We start from the raw sequence: 16,880 nt of genomic DNA on the forward strand, positions 1-16,880 counted from the left end.
CAGAGTGTATAATACTGGATGAAGAGGTAGATATAACTGGCATCTCAGAGAACAGGAGGAAGGAGGATACCAATGGGATAACTGTGATACCAGGATACCAATTATATTACAATGGTAGCATGGATCAAATTGGTGGAGGGTTGGTACTATGTTTTAAAGAGAGCATTGAGTCAAACAGGATACAAGTTCTGTAGGAAATAACATGTAATCTTTATGGACAGAAAAATTGCAGGTGAAAAAGGGGATAAAATAGTAGTGGGGGTGTTTTACTATCCACATGGCCAGAATAAACTATCAGACAATGAAATGCTAAAAGAAATTAGGGACGCTAACAAAATCAATAGCAGAGTAATAATGGGTGATTTTAATTACGGGTCCCACGACCGGGCTCTTACCTCTGCCGAAGACCGCCCCGATTTGCTGCGGCAGCTCCTGATACTTTCAGGCCTGGTCGGGCCTTCTCTGCAGCGGAGACGCTGCCGAGCTGCTCACATAGCTCCGCCCCCTTAGGCATGTGCGCGCGCAAGTGGGAGGAATTTAAAGCAACAGTGTTGGGAAACCTCGGCCGGCCCCCGGGACGACGTCAGACGCCGGCAGGATATTTAAAGCCCAGCTCCTGCCCTGAGACTTTGCCTTGCAACGAGGTTGACTCCTGTGAGTTGTCTAGTTGCGTTCCAACGTGTGTTCCTTTTCCTGCTCGTGGTCCTATTCCTGCTCATGGCCCTGTTCCTGCCTGTGTTCCTGTTCCTGTTTGTGTTCCTGGTCCTGTCTTGTCCTGTTCCCTCGGCCTGACCTCTAGTTCCTGACTCCGGTACGTCCTTTGGAAATCCTGATTGCTGCCAGCCCTGACCTTCGGATTGTCCACTCTTCCTGCTTGCTATCGCTTCCGGGAGACCGCACCTAAGTCCAAGAGGCTCGGGTCCTCACGGGCTCCTCCCGGGGGGACCTCAGGTCTCCAGTGGTGAAGCTCCAGATTGGTCTCCTGGCTCTGTTCCGCCTCCCGGCCATTCCATCTCTGCGGAATCTTCTTCACCATTCTTTCCTCATCCGCAAGGCCGGCCCAAGGGTCCACCGATCATAACAGACTGGGTGAATGTTACATCAGGACATTCTAGAGAGGTAAAGTTCCTAGATGAAATAAATGACTGCTTCATGGAACAGCTGGTACAAGAACCAACAAGATGGGAAACTATTTTAGTTCTAGTCCTTAGTGGAACACAGGATTTGGTGCAAGTGCCACTTGGCAATAGTGATCACAACATTATTAAATTTGATTTAAAAACTGGAGGGAGTGCAGAAAAGAAATCTACTGTGACAGCTTTTAACTTTCAAAAAGGTGACTGATAAAATGAGGAAAATGGTTAGGAAAAAATGAAAGAAGCAGCTGCAAAGGTTGAGTTTAGCTCAGGCATGGATGTTTAAAAATACTATCTTGGAAGCCAGACCAGATGTATTAGAAAAGGTGGAAAGAAGGTAAATGACTACCAGCATGGTTAAAAGGTAGGTGAGAGAGGATATAATATTTACAAGAAAATCTTTCAAGAAATGGAATAAGGATCCAAAATGAAGAAAACAGGAAACAGCATAAACATTGTTAAGTTAGATGCAAAGCATTGATAAGGAAAGCAAAGAGAGAGTTTGAAAAGAAGCTTGTCTTGGAAGCAAAACTCATAATAACTTTTTCAGATACATTTCAGGTAAAAAGCATGTGAGGTAAAAAGCCTCAAGGTAGTCATTTGGACCATTAGATGATCAAGGGGTAAAAGGGACACTTAGGAATGACAAATCCATAGCAAATAGATTAAATGAATTATTTCCTTCTTTACTTTGGTATTCACTGAGGAAGATATAAGAGATATACCCATGCCAGAAATGATATTCAAAGGAGATGATTCAGAGGAAATGAAACAAATCTCAGTGATCCTGGAAGATGTACCAGGGCAAATTGACAAACTAAAGAGTAGCAAACCACCTGGACCAGACAGTCTACATCCTAGAGTGCTGAAAGAATTGTGACAGGAAATTGTGGACCTGCTATTGGAAATTTGTAAACTATCAGTAACATTATCTATCATACCTGAAGACTGGAGGGTGGCCAATGGAATGCCAATTTTTAAAAAGGGATCAAGGGGTGATCAGGAAACTACAGACCAGCGAGTCTGATGTCTGTGCCAGGCAAAATGGTAAAAACTATCATAAAGAACAAATTGCTGAACATATAGATAAGCATAGTTTAATGGGAGAAAGCCAAGGGAAGTCTTGCCTCACAAATTTGCTACATTTTTTGTGAGGGCGTAAATTAACATGCGAATAAAGGTGAGCCAGTTGATACAGTGTATCTGGATTTCCAGAAAGCATTTGACAAAGTCCCTCATGAGAGACTTCTTAGAAAATTAAAAATTCATGGGATGGGGGCAGTGTCGTATTATGGATTGCCAACTGATAGAAAACAGAGAGTAGGGCTAAATGGTAAATTTTCCCAATGGAAAAAGGTGAATAGTGGAGTGCCCCTGGGACCTGAAAATGGGAAATACAAGTGAGGTAATCAAATTTGCCGATGACACAAAATTATTCAAAGTTAAATCACAAGAGGATTGTGAGAAATTGCAAGAGGACATTGCTAAACTGGGAGACTGGGCATGCAAATGGCAAATGAAATTTAATGTGGACAAGTGCAAAGTGATGTACTTAGGGAAGAGTAACCCAAATTATAGCTACAAAATGGAAGGTTCCACATTAGGAGTCACTACTCAGGAAAAGGATCTAGGTGTCATCGTTGAAAATACGCTGAAATCTTCTGCTCGGTGTGCAGCAGCAGCCAAGAGAGCAAATAGAATGCTAGGGATTATTAGGAAAGGAATGAGAATAAAACAGAGAATATCATAATGTCTGTATCGCTCCATGGTGCAACCTCATCTTGAGTATTGTGTGCAGTTCTGGCCATCACAACTCAAAAAAGATATAGCAGAATTAGAAAAGGTACAGAAAAGGGCAACCAAAATGATAAAGGGGATGGAATAAGTCCCCTATGAGGGAGCTTAGAATTCTTCAGCTTGGAGAAGAGACAGCTGAGGGGACATATGATAGAGGTCGATAAAATGATGAGTAGAAAGGAACAAGTAAACATTAGATCACTTATTTACTCTTTCGAAAAGTACAAAGACCAGGGTACACACAATGAAGTTACTAGATAAAACATTTAAAACTAATAAGAGAAAATATTTTTTTACTCAATGCATAATTAAGCTCTGGAATTTGTTGCTAGAGGATGTGGTGAAAGCTATTAATGTAGCTGCATTTAAAAAACATTTGAAAGAGTTCCTGGTGGAAAAATCCATTAACAATTACTAAGATAGAATTGCAGAAATCCACTGCTTATTCTTGGGATAAGCAGCTTGGAATCTATCTACCCATTGGGATCCTGCCAGGTACTTGTGACCTTGCTTGGCCACTGTTGGAAACAGGATACTGGGCTTGATGGGCCTTTGGTCTGACCCACTATGGCAAGTCTTATGTTCTTATGTAGTTGTACCCACCCCAAAGCTTGCATAACAGTTGAGAAAATGGACAGCATTAACATGAAGATTAAAATCAGCTAAATCTATGCAGTTCTTAACATCAGCTTTGATGGAAAGCAAGCTTTCAATTAACATGGAAAAATAAGAAGATGCAAATTCTAGAAGACAATACATTAAGCATAAACTCCAATTCAATGAAGAGGTAAGAATAATCAGTTTTGGAGGAGAAACATCTTCAGTAGAAATAAGGTCAATTGAAGAGATGAGCTAGCAACAAGAAGCCTCCATCTCGCTTATTAGCCAATATCAGTGTATAAGATCTAGGTGGTAAGAGGGAGTAAAAGTAATGCTGAGCTTTTAGGCAAAGTAAGAGGGAAAATGAATGTGAGGCCAGGAGAGACAACAAAATACATATTTAACCTTTTTAAATTTCAAATGTTTTTTATTTTTTACAATTTTAGAAAATATTTACTAGTACAGCCTATATCAGATAGGTAAAATCTGGAAAAAGAAACCCATGAGGTCTTAAAAGCTCAGATACTATTACATCCTTGGATTATTCTTATACTGGTCCAATAAAAGGTATCACAGCCTACAAAGAAACTAGTTTACTCCACGACCTCTCCTGAAACTCTGCAATACAATCTGGAATTTTAATAGTTATGGCTTTGTTTTTCAATTACAGTGAAACCTGGTATGTGCCCAGAGATAATGGCCAAGTGTATTTCCCCCTTACCACCGCCCAAGTGTCATATTGATGAAGACTGTCCATACGGACAGAAGTGCTGCTCTTTATGTGGGTTCACGTGCTTGAATGCTGTTCCAGGTACAGTAGAATTTACAGCTATCATGAAAATTTCAGAATAATCCATTTCAGTGCTAATTATTTTGGTATAATCTAAACATCTGTCCTGAGATCTTCACCGTTTCATTCTGAAACTCCATGTGTTGCTCAGTGTGTTCCAGCCCTGGGCTCCAGAGTTCAGAGTAGTAAGAGGTGGGGGTTCAGGCGCTGGAATACAACTGCATAGCATGGCGTCTCAAGGTTGAACAGAGAGCTCAAAGCTCTGACCAGAGACTGAATATAGGAACTAGGTCCCAGCCAACAGGAAACAGGAGTACCATCAGAGCCCAGAACGGTGCCATTCCATTGATTGACACTTCTGAATGCCCAGATCAGTTCACAGATTCATTACTGACCTTTTGTCTGCCAGTAGATGGCAGACAGTTACCAATCCTAGGGTGGTGTGTGTTGGATGCAAGTTGGAAAAGCCTTGCACAGTTTCCTTTTTAAATAAGGAGCACATAAGAACATACACAGTGTCCTTAGAGTATGGCAAGAATTCCATTCAAGCAGCACATCCGACTTCTTTTTTTTTCTGAGGCATATTTCTGATTATTCAACCTTTACATTCATCCAAATAAGAAGCAGTCCCCTCCTGGTGTTATCACTTTTTTAACAGGTATTTTTATGTTTTAATGGTACTGTAGCTTATCGTTGAAGTGGTCAAACCATAGCTCTTCAACATGGAAGGTCATTACATGCATCAACCTATGCATGAACATATCAAAGGTTCAAATATGTTCCTAAAGATATTATTCAATCACAAGAACAATGGGCTTTTTGATGCTGAATTTGCCATCTCAGGTTAAATAAGGGCTCACGTCTAGAAACAAAATATGACAGCTGTTGTTGGAACACCCCCACAGTTTTAGAATCTAAAAGGTGTATAAATAAAGATCAACTGCTATGTTACTTTATTCAGGAATCTAAGGGCAAATGTACTAAGCATTTTTCTCATTAACACCTAAAGGCTGGATTTACAAAGGCTTTTTTTCCCCCATTCTGTATCTATGGAAAAAAACGCTTAGTAAATCAGGGTCCAAAATGGAAATTTTTTTTTAGTACATCTGGCCCTAGCAGGAAAACATCCCATTAATTTCTAGATCAATCAAAATGCCATGTTCGACTTGATTTTGGAGCCCTCTTAGCTATTCTCACGTTGGTTCCTCTTTTGCAAAGGTGGCGAGGCAAGCCAAGTGATACCCATGTATTTGTGACCAGAATTTACCCTGGAGTAACCACATCAGTGGGGCACCATACACAGATCGATTGGCGGCTGTAGGCACCAACATTTGTTTAGGCATTGCTAACCGTGAAATACCTACTGACAGTGTTGCAACTGGAAGCCCCAGGAGACAGCCACTGTGATATCCATGGCTAGTTTTGAGTTCCACAATATATCCATGGCTATTTGTGGCTACCATGCAACCCTACAGATAGCTCATCTGTAAGTCTTAATCATCTAATTAGTTCCTGAACAGGCATGTTGTAAATCATTCTGGACATTCCTATAGGTCTGAAAGGGCATGATGCAAATCCAAATTACCTTTAAGACTTTTACCTTTTTCTTTGACAGAGCATCCTGGAATTTGTCCATCACACCTGGTAACATCGAAAGGCTGTCCTCATCGTCTACTAACGGCTCCCTGCACACATGATTGGCACTGTGAACCTGATCAGAAGTGCTGTTTCTCTGGCTACAGGAAGCAATGTGTGAAACCCTTGAAACGTAATCACATTTATGTAAAAGTCTGGGTTTCAGTTTTCTATGTTCTGCCTGTCAAGGAGGATAAAAGATCTGTATTTGATATGAATAAGTGCATCTATCCCTTGTTTATTACAGAGGTTGCCTTTCCTTTAGCTTTATATAAGTAGTGAAATTTCTTCTCAGAGCCACATAGGCATCCATTGTCCAAAGAGATAAATAGAAAGGAAATCTGAACAGAAAGAGCACCATGCATTGCCGGTCAACACCGGACGAGAGCTCAGCACTGCCAGAGACAGGCCCGGTGCTACTGGGTGTACAAACCGTGCAATTGCATGGGGCAGCACACCTAGGATGGTGGTGGCTGTAATGAAAGGGCCATATCAAATGGAGCAGCAAGAGGCCATGTGGCCGCTGTGGACCCCATCCCACCAGCATCAGAAGATTGGAAAGATCTGCATCGCACTCTGCCTGAAGAAGAGGGATATGTTCTGCAGCTCCTGTTTGTGTGCCAGTTGGCCCTGTGGTACTCCTCTCGCTCATGCATTGTGAGATGAGCATACAGGAAGTGATAGTACCGTGAGTGTTAAATACCACAGGGCTAGCTGCACGAGGATGAGCTGCAGCAAGGACTCCTACAATCTGCAATGCATGCTGTTCTCAAGGTAGCAGCAGCAGCAGTAGTAGTAGAAGAAGAGGGGAAAGAGAGACCCACGGACTCTGCCTGCCTTTAGTGACTGTCGGTTGTGAATGAGAGCCTGAGTATGTATGTGAATGGGAGCCTGCCTGGTGAGGAGATGGGTGAGCATGTGTGTGTGAATGGGAGCCTGCCTGGGAGGGATGGTTGTGTGTGAATGGGTGAGCATGTGTGTGAGATGGGTGAGCATTTGTGTGTGAATGGGAGCCTGCTTGGGGGATGGTTGTGTGTGAATGGGAGCCTGCTTTGGAGGGATGGTGGGGGGTGTGTGTATGTGTGAATGGGAGCCTGCCTGGGTGAGCATGTGTATATGAATGAGAGCCTGTCTGGAGGAGAATGGGGTGTGCATGTGAATGGGAGTCTGCCTGGGGGGGATGGTGAATTGTGTGTGTGTGAATGGGAGCCTGCTTTGGAGGGATGGTGGTGTGTGTGTATGTGTGAATGGGAGCCTGCCTGGGGGGGATGGGTGTGCCTATGTATGAATGGGAGCCTGCCTTGGGGATGATGGGCATGTGTGTGTGAATGGGAGCCTCTCTGGGGGGATATGTGTATGGGAGGTGTGTGTGACAAATTTGTGCCACTCCCACTAATCCACGACAAGCTCAGGGTGACTGGAAATCAAATGTTTTTAGGTATGAGAAGTGGGGTATTTTCCCTTCTTGTTTTAATTATTGGGTGTTTGATGGGTCTGCTATTTTTAAATATTTTATTGCTGTTTGAAAATTTCTAAAACTTTTTATATGCATTCTTAATTATTGGATATTATTTTATTTGTCATATGTGTGGCAATAGTATTTTTATTAGTATGGTTTATTATGATTGATTTATATTTTTTATTTTGTTTCATGATTTAAGAGGACTGATGATGTTTCTGTTTTTCCGTTGCTGCTTTGCAAATAGAGTTTAGGCTGATGCAGTTTACAATCAGTTTCTATCTACATATTTCTATTTATACATTATGTTCTTTTTATTTTGTATTTCGTGAGGGTTTGTGTGTGTTCTCCATGTGTAAGTGAGGTGAGGTATTCTGCTAGCATGTAGTTTCTATGTAGGAATTTAGGGCAGACTGGTTTGTTCTACTTTCCTGTTGGGAGGTGTTTTAGGGTTTGGTGTAATATTTGCCTTTTCATTGATAGGGTTGTTCCTATTTGAGTGCTTACAGTTAGTACTGTTGTGGTATGGGAATTTTACTATATTGTTGTCATGCAGTTTACTCAAGGTTATCCAAGGGCCAAATCCACACCTAACATGCATTACAACAGGCTTAATACTATAAGGGTTCCAAGTGTCTTTTTTTTTTTTGCAGAGTTTTCTGGGGAGCACCCATCGGTGCATGTTTTTCTGTTCAACAAACTGGTGATGGCTACAGAGCCCAGCCAACACCAATTTTATGTACTGGTAGGTGGGCAGAAGCACCTGAGGGTCATTCCTGCACAATTAAGAAATTTTGGACCTGTGGATGGGGTAAAATAGGTTTGCGGGAGCATGTCAATTTTGACAATTTGGATTGCCAGAGGGAGCAGGGCTTTATTTTGGCAGCGAAAGGGAGACTAGGATAGAGCATGAGAATGACAGTTTCTATTGTGTTTTAGTTATTGGGGAAAATAATAAAAATTTTGTGTTAAAAAAAAAACAGAACCAGGGATGGAGGGCAGCCCAACAATTTTTTGCATAAGGCAGCAAAAATGCTATGACCGGCCCTGGCCAGAGAGCACAGAAAGAGGATTCAAGTACTTCCAGACAGCACAGCAAAGGGACTGAAGCACTGCAGGAAATCACAAAAAAGATCCAAGCACTGCTAGAGAACATAGTGAAGGGATTAGAGCACTTCCAGAGACCATAGAGAGAGGATCCGAGCCCTGCCAAAGCAGAGATCTGAGTATGCAGAGACAGATTTAAGATTATGATGCTGAAAGGCAGAGGACTAGATCAGGGGAATCTCCCCCCATGCCAGAGCTTGGAAAGCAGGGGTAAGAAGAGCATTGGATTGGAGATCATTGAGAAGTCCCAGTTTTTGGGGCGACTTTATAATGTGGTACCTGTTACTAAATCTGGCCATATGAACATGGATGGAGAGTACCAAATAGGGAGATTGGATTATAGAGCAAGTACAGAAAAGGGGATTGTAGAGAGATACCTTCTGTGTTTACCATTTAAATATGAAAGTCACCAAATGCTAATTTTGACATTATGGGGAAGCAGGTGTTATCTGCAATGTTTCACCCTTCCCTGCTTTACTCCCATCTCCTTGGTTTCCCTGTTCACTAATGCATACATGACTGACCAACACAAACAAAAGACATAGAGTAGTCCTGGGGGAATTCTGTGCTACTGCAGAGCACAGAATTTGCACAGAATTCTCCCCCTGCGCAGAATTGCCATTTTCTGTGCAGAATTGGCAAATTCTGTGCAGAAAACGGCAGAGGAGACCCTGGCATGCTGCGAATGCAGCACGCGAAGATGAAGGCCCTCATGTGCCATGGGACGCGCTCCGCTTGCGGCGACGATGAAGACCCCGGCACGCCATTCACAGTGATGGTCCCCCATGTGCCGTGGGACGCGCTCCACTTGCGGCGACGATGAAGGCCCCGGCGTGCCATTCACAGCGAAGATGAAGGCCCCGGTGATAGTGAATGTGTGTGTGTGAGAGGAGAGGGAGAGGGGTGTGAGAGAGAGGAGAGGGGAGGGGATGTGAGAGAGGGGGGGATATGAGAGAGGAGAGGGGAGGGAGTGTGAGAGGGGAGAGTGAGGGAGGGGAGGGTGAAAGAGAGAGCAGGGGTGAGCAGGAGGGTGTGAGAGATTGCATGGGAGGTGAGGGGGGGGGGAGTAGATGCTTGAGTGTAGGTGCCAGAGAGAGGAAGCCTATATGAGGAGATCGTGAAGGAGTGTGTATGTGTGTGAGATTGAAAGCGTGTGTGTATGAAAAGGTATGTGAGGGTGCTAGTCTGTTTGAAGGGATTGTGTAAGTGTGAGACACAGCCTGTGTGAAGGGATGCATAAGAGAAAGACATAGACAGGCTGTGTGAGGATGATTGTGTGAGAGAGAAAGGGAGCTTGTGTGGGTGTGTATTCAAGAGAGAGGGACCCTGTATTAGAGGATGTGTGTGTGCGAGAGAGTGAGGGAGCCTGTATGAGGGTGGGTGTGTGTATGTGCGAGAGAGAGGGAGCCTGTATGAGGGGGTGTGTATGTGTACTAGAGAGAGGGAGCATGTGTGTGAGAGAGGGAGGGACAGAGGGAGCTTGTATGAGGGGAAATACTGAGAATGGGGTCAAACTCTGGGACTGGTAGAGTGGAAGGGGCTGAGCCTAGAGGTGGAGGGGAGAGATACAGGCAGATGGAGGAGTTGAGGCCTGAGAGGGCAAAGGGACCAGGGGAGTAGGGAGAGTGAGTGGAAGGGATCCTCTTACAGTGAATTTCTAGGGAAATTCTGCTCAAAATATTTAAAATTCTGCATCTCTAAGTAATAACTTTTTTCTGATTTAATTTTAAATGTAATTACTTAAAGACTGTCATGTGTTATTTTGATCAATATAAAGTTTGCAGAATTTTGCAGAATTTTAAGTTTTTGTGCGCAGAAGTTTAAGTTTTTTTTGCACAGAATTCCCCCAGGAGTAAATAGAGGTGGGAATTGAACACAGGTTAAGCACCAAAAGGGCAGAGAGAGGGATTCTGAGCACAGCGCAATCACAGAAGGCTGCCGAGTAATAGCGAGGGTCTCTAGATATAAGTGGGTGTAAAGCAGTTAAAGATTTATCTGAGATAATAAAATCTGGACTTTTTTCCTATAGCTAAATACAAATGAAATGTATTATTTTAATTGCAAATTCATTTTGGTGCACCTGCTTTTCTCTGCTCCAGAAAAAATAGGGGTTTGTCCCCATAAAGTTCAGGAAATGAAGAAGAAGAAAAAGTGCTCCGATAAGTGTCATGACGACAGGGACTGCCCCGGAGATGAGAAGTGCTGTCCCCTGCAGAAAGGACGTGTGTGCATGAGACCCAGACGCAGCACAGGTATCACTTTGAATGCTAAGCTCTCATAAGACAGCCAGGAGCCTGCGCAGCAGGGCAGAGAGAGAAAGGGTTCTGTGCTATGGGCGTGAGTTCTATGAAAATGACAGCACACTGGGTTACACTGGAACGTCTTCTAGTCCACTGTCCTGTTTCCAGCAGTGGCAAGCAGCAGGTGCAGCATGCAGAGGGGATGCATTAAGAAGCAGGGCTTGCGCAGAGTGATCTCCCTGGCACACCCTTCCAGTTTCCAGCAGTTAGGGCTCATAGATGCAATGAACCTGGGGTAACATCCCTGACTGTGTTCAGCAGCCTGTCTTCTACACATCGGTTTAATGACTCTCTAAACCCTTTTTGTTGTGCTTTCTGTCTCCATGAGTTTTTGTGGCAATCAGTTGCAGATGATATTTTAAGACAGAACCAGTGCTGCGTACATGACTGGAGCCGATTTGATGTTAAAGTGGTTTTTTACCTCAGTGAGGAAGATAAATCAACTAGTCAGAAATAGGAATGCCCATTCATTTCATTTTTGTTTTGTTTCCGTGTGATCATACATCATTTACATGCATAAACTCGATGTAAGCATGCACATACAAGTTTAGGCAGGCGAACACAGTTTTATGTGTGAAGTAAGGCAACAAAATGAAAAAATACAGTAAAAAAAAAAAGGAAAAAGAAAACAAAAACAGTTTTTGCCAAGCCATAGTCACATATGGGATGAAATGGAAAGGATACAGGGTGATTCCTGGGGTTTGTTCCTTGTGTTACCAATTGCTCTGTGTGTCAGGTTTGGCAGGCCAGAAGCTAAGCTGGGGGAACATTGCATTGTGAGATTCCTAACAGCAGAGCAGCAAAGGATGCCGAAGCACAAGGGTTTGGTGCTGGTAGTCCTGCAAGGTGCACTTTGAACGGGACTTCAGCTGGGTGCTGGCCAGTGACCATGTTTGCTGCAAAAAGGGAAAGGAGCAGTGGAACATGTGTCGCTGATAGTTTGATAAAAACAGTTCGGAGCCTTCCCGTTTGTGTAATTTACAAGGTTTAAATTGTGTACCTAACAAGAGGCCTTTTTTACATAGTCCAAAGGTTTACGCACGTTAAGGTAGCACTGCCTCTCAGAGTTATCCAAGGTATTAAAATGTTTCCTCTTACCACCATCCCCCCCACACTTTTGTTTGCATTGCTTCCCTCTAATTTTTGTTTCTTAGCGTCCAGTAAGATGAATCCAGAACAAGTGGATAATGCACCTCTACCAGCAGATGGAGATGGTGCAAACTGACATCACAGTACATATACCCCTGCAGTGACATCAGCCTGTCAGTATTCTCCGTCTCCAGAGGATGGCAGAAATGCATCTCCCTACTGGGGATTGATTCATTTTGAGAAAGGAGAATTAAGGAAATAAATTCGTCCCGCTCTCTTATGGTGATACTAAATGGTTCCTCCCCCATTTGAGAATTCCTGAGGTGATTTCTGTGGTCCCTCAGTTGAGTGCCTTGGTCTGGTAGCTGGTTTTCAGCCAGCATGGATTTAGCTGCTTAAGCAGCTGAAAGGCAGCAGGTGCAGGAAGCTGAGCGCGGCAGTGATGGCACATGCCCTCTCCCCCCGCAGCCAGAGATCATCTCTGTAAGCCAGGTAAGGCTGAGCTCCAGTAAGTTTAACAAAAAAATAATGTAATATACAGAGACTCAGAAGGAGGCTTTTGTTGCGTAGGGCTTCCTCCTTCCTCTAGTCTCCATGCTCAGTGCGCCGTTCCGACATTTGTCCCGCTCTATGGGAGGCTGAGGGAAGTGGGCAGCCTGGCAGGTTGAGCAGCCTCCTTAGGCTAGGCCCCGCTCTGAGGGTTTTTCTCTGTGCATCGCATAGTAGGCCGCAACGGCATTTCGTGTGCTTTCTCAGGCTGCCCACTACAGGATTTTTGGTTCAGCGTGTGCATCTAGCTGTGCACTCAGGTTGCTTGCCTAGTTTTTGGCCACACAGTTGGACCTTATGGTCCTTGCATCCAAGTTATGTGGAGCCCTAGTGGCTGCACCTGTACTATGCGCTTAAGTTTATTTTGGGCTCCTGTACTATGCGCTTAAGTTTATTTTGGGCACTTATCTTTGGGACACCTAAGTCTTGGATGCCTAGTTAGGTGCCTAGGTGTGGGACATCTAAGTGTTGGATGCCTAATTTTTGGCCGCCTATTTTTGAAGTATATATATATAAAAAAAAACGAAACAGCTAGATGCACACCTCAGCCCGCTGCTCAGCGCACTGTCAGCTATAATGGCGCCTATACCTAAGAAGCCTAAGTGCCTTTTTCTTTGCACTGCCTGTCATATTAGGGCATCTCAGCCAGAAGTGCCCGCTAACTTTTATGTTAATTATTTTATGTTAATTATTTTATGTTAATAGGCATGTTTTAATGTGATTATTTAATTTTAAGTTCATCATTTTACTTCATGATTTGTTTCTTTTATATTAAGTTAAGAATGATTCTGATGTATAGTTACTTGTTTGATTGGTTTAAAATTTTTATTGTATTTTATGACTTTTAGTTACGAAACGTTGTAAACCGGTGTCAAGGTAAATACCAACATCGGTATAGAAAATTAAGTAAATAAATAAATAACTTGTGCCAGTGCTTTTTGGTCAGATTCCGGTTCCGATTCAAAATCTTAAAATTTTAACATCCGGCTCAATTTTTTTTTTTGTTATCGGCTGCGCCCGATCCGATAACAAAAAAACCCTCCCCCACCCTCCCAAACCCCCAAAAACCATTTTAAAATTACCTGGTGGTCCAGTGGGGGCACGGGGAGCGATCTCCTGCTCTCGGGCCATCGGCTGCGTTAATAAAAATGGCGCCGATGGCCCTTTGCCCTTACCATGTGACAGGGAATCCGTGCCAATGGCCGGCCCCTGTCACATGTTAGGAGCACTGGATGGCCGGCGCCATTCAGATAAATCTAGCTTCCCTCCCTTGACTGCCGAATGATTGCATAATGATCCTCCTGTGTACCTGTGTTACAGGCAATACTGGTGTTACTCCAGTCCCTAGACTAGTGTTATACATTCTTGTCTGAGCTCAATGGTGCCTGTTGGCAGAGTATTGAAATGGTTCTCTGTTTTTAATCATGTTTTTTGCTAGTCTGTCCACAGTTGCTTTTGAAGAGAATACTGGCAGGCTGATGTCACTGCAGATATATATATATATATATATATATATATACTGTGACGTCAGCTTGCTCCATCTCCATCTGCTGGTAGAGGTGCATAACCCACTTGTTCTGGATTCATCTGACTGTCCTAAAGAAAAGGAAATTATCAGGTAAGTAGTAATTTCTCATTTCTTTTGTCTTTTTACATTTATAGCATTTTTATTTTCCTGGTCAGTCAGGGGCTGTCTTGCTTCTTTCTCTTTTCCTGCCCACGTGCCTCTTTAATACTCCTGGATCTAGTTTCTGATCCTTGTTGTTCAACCAAGAGGTGTTCACATTCATTGATGCATAAGGAGAATTGTGGCTATAAGTTAGAAAACCCAGAGATGTGAGCTGGTGACTGTATTCAAGTTGGAGCCTCAAAATTGTTCTTAAAAGTATGTTCTAAACATTGAAAAATACAGAAGTGAAAGAAATGGCTGTATTACTCAGAAGGGCAGGAAATCACTGTAAGCTCACTGAAAGGTGACCAAAATATATTTACTCATTTTGGCATTTACAAGGCCTACTGCTTACAAAAATTACACATGAGCACTGATGAGCAAAGACATTCCACCCTTTCCACATCAGAAGCAGGAAGAAAGGTGCTGACACACCAAAGCATTCAAGCTTATATCAGTGACAGCAGCCGGAGCTCTGCAATGCTGTTTGACAAGTTTGAAAAAAAAAAACAACTGGAAAAAGGCGAAGCAGTATAAAACTTTATGGTACAGACATCTGTGCATTAACACAGTGTTTAGTAAAGGGTGTTGAGCCCTTGGCAAGTGGTTTTATCTGTGGCTAGTAATGCATGGGCATTATTGGCAGTAGTAACACCAAGCTCCCTCCCACCAAGAAAATAACCCCTCAGATCAAGTATTCCAGATCAGTAGAGGTCTCCACCTCATGTGCAGGACAAAGGAGAGCCTCAGGTAAGCATTTTTAGACTGGAACTGATAGGGCAGGGGCAAGTGGGGATCACTTCTGCCCTGAAGGAAGTCTTCAGAAGGGTAGGCATGGGCATAAAGTGCTTTACATGGGGGTCTGGAGGCCATCCTCAGCTCTTGGGTTGTAAGGGGAAGACCCCTTTGCTCTATTAGCGCAGGGGAGCAGACATCAGGGTGCTGTTAGAATTTGTGGGTTTCGTAGACCCTTGGCCCGAGGTGGAGGTTGGTACTACCTGAGGGGTAGGACCCCACAGGTCCTCACCGTTGGGAGGCGAGGTCAGCTGCAGCAGGGACACGACTATAGTTCAGTAGCGTGAGAACATCCTGCGTCACTGCCATGTGATCGCAGGTACCTGCACTGAGATATACTGTGAGGCACCCCGAGGAGCGGGACGGAGAGGCACAATTCGGAGGAGTCACAGTACTTAGGCAGGACTGGAGATACGATGTATCAGAGAAGGAACCTCCAAGACAGAGGTGCGCTAGGCAGGCCCCGGAGAGGGAAGCGTGGAGACAGGATCTCTGAAGGAATAATGCAGAGAGTGTCCCGAGGGGCGGGACAGCATAGCAACAGAGTCTCTGGTGTGATGACATAGGAGCTGCCCCGAGGAGTGGGGAAGCACAGAGTCAAGTCTCTGAAGTAGTGACATAGGCTGCCCCGAGGAGCGGGAAGTGTAGAGTCAAAGTCTCTGATGAAGTGTTGTAGAGGCTGCCCCAAGGAGCGGGGAAGCGTAGAGTCAAAGTCTCCAGAGTGGTAAGGTAGAGACTGCCCCGAGGAGTGGGGAAGCATAGAGATGGAATCTCTGGTGAGGAGCGCAGGAGCTGCCCCGAGGAGCGGGGAAGCCTGGAGACCAGGTCTCCTGAAGGAAGCGCAAGCAGGCCCCCAAGGAGCGGGTACCCGAGCCAGAGTCCAGATCAGCAGGTGGAGATCCAAGGCAGGAACCACGGGTCCAGAGAGACAGGAACAAGCACCAGTGAGGCGAAGGAACTTGTTGTCAAGTCAGTTTGCATAGGCCAAAGGAGGTGCATAAATATCCCAAGGTAATGATGTCATCAGTCGGGGACAGCCCAGGGATTCCCACCATTGGCCCTTTAAATAGAGAACAGATGGCACACGCCTAGGAAGGCCCGGAGTCGGAGAGTGGACCGGCAGCGTCCCAGCTGCCATGTGGAGGAAGGAGGGCCAGGAACAGCGAGGCAAAAATGGCTGGCCAGAGCTGCAAGTTCCCCTGGAGTGGAGGGCCAGGCATGGCAGGATGTGAGTTGGGTCAGCCATGGCCGCCCGCGGTCGACGGTCATAACAGTTGCAAGTGGCCCTTCTTTTCGCTTTAGAGGCAAAAGCAAGATGTGCTCCTACAGTCACTGTCACTATGACATAGCTATGCTGCTATCAGCAGGAGAAATTGTAATCTGTCAGAGGGTTACAGTGTAGCTATATATCTGCAGATTGACTGTACTTCTCTTCTACAACAGGTAGGCAGTGTGTTAGTGTCTGTAAGAAACATACAGAGATATTGATTTTCTCTTGAAGCATATGCAGAGTGGCCAGTGACTGACTATAAAAGATAATTTGGTTCTTACTTGATAATTTTCGTTCCTGTAGTACCAAGGATCAGTCCAGACTCCTGGGTTCATACATCCGTGCCAGCAGGCGGAGACAGAGAAAGTAAAACTGCCACTGCTTTAACTATGCTGATGCCCCCTGCGGTTTCTCAGTATTAATCTGTACCAAAACTGAATACCAAACATCGTAAAAAAAAACCCCATTGAATTATAAACTTCCGAACAATTAAACAAAAAAAATAATTTCTGATAACAAGGAACCAATAGGAAAGTGGACGACTCTCCAACTGTCTTAATCCCTGGGTGGGACTCGAGCCCCGAGGGACTGAAAATGTCCGCGGTTTCCGCGGCGGGATGCCTCGCGGTCACTGCCGACGCTATTGGGGAAGGCCAAGACATGCACCTCCGTCGTTTAGCCGGT

General features: G+C 44.4%; 1 protein-coding gene across 2 annotated transcripts in view; it reads left to right on the forward strand.

The window, feature by feature from the left end:
- LOC115088269 (WAP four-disulfide core domain protein 8-like) overlaps nt 1–16,880 on the forward strand; it is a 71,885-nt gene that overhangs the window by 53,355 nt on the left and 1,650 nt on the right. For both annotated transcript variants that reach the window (XM_029596386.1, XM_029596385.1), the window contains 3 exons: nt 4,204–4,344; nt 5,939–6,091; nt 10,624–10,776. In XM_029596386.1, the coding sequence (XP_029452246.1) occupies nt 4,204–4,344; nt 5,939–6,091; nt 10,624–10,776 (447 nt within the window). The remainder of the gene's footprint in view (nt 1–4,203; nt 4,345–5,938; nt 6,092–10,623; nt 10,777–16,880) is intronic.

Source organism: Rhinatrema bivittatum, chromosome 3 (assembly GCF_901001135.1).
Source record: "Rhinatrema bivittatum chromosome 3, aRhiBiv1.1, whole genome shotgun sequence".
NCBI lineage: Eukaryota > Metazoa > Chordata > Amphibia > Gymnophiona > Rhinatrematidae > Rhinatrema > Rhinatrema bivittatum.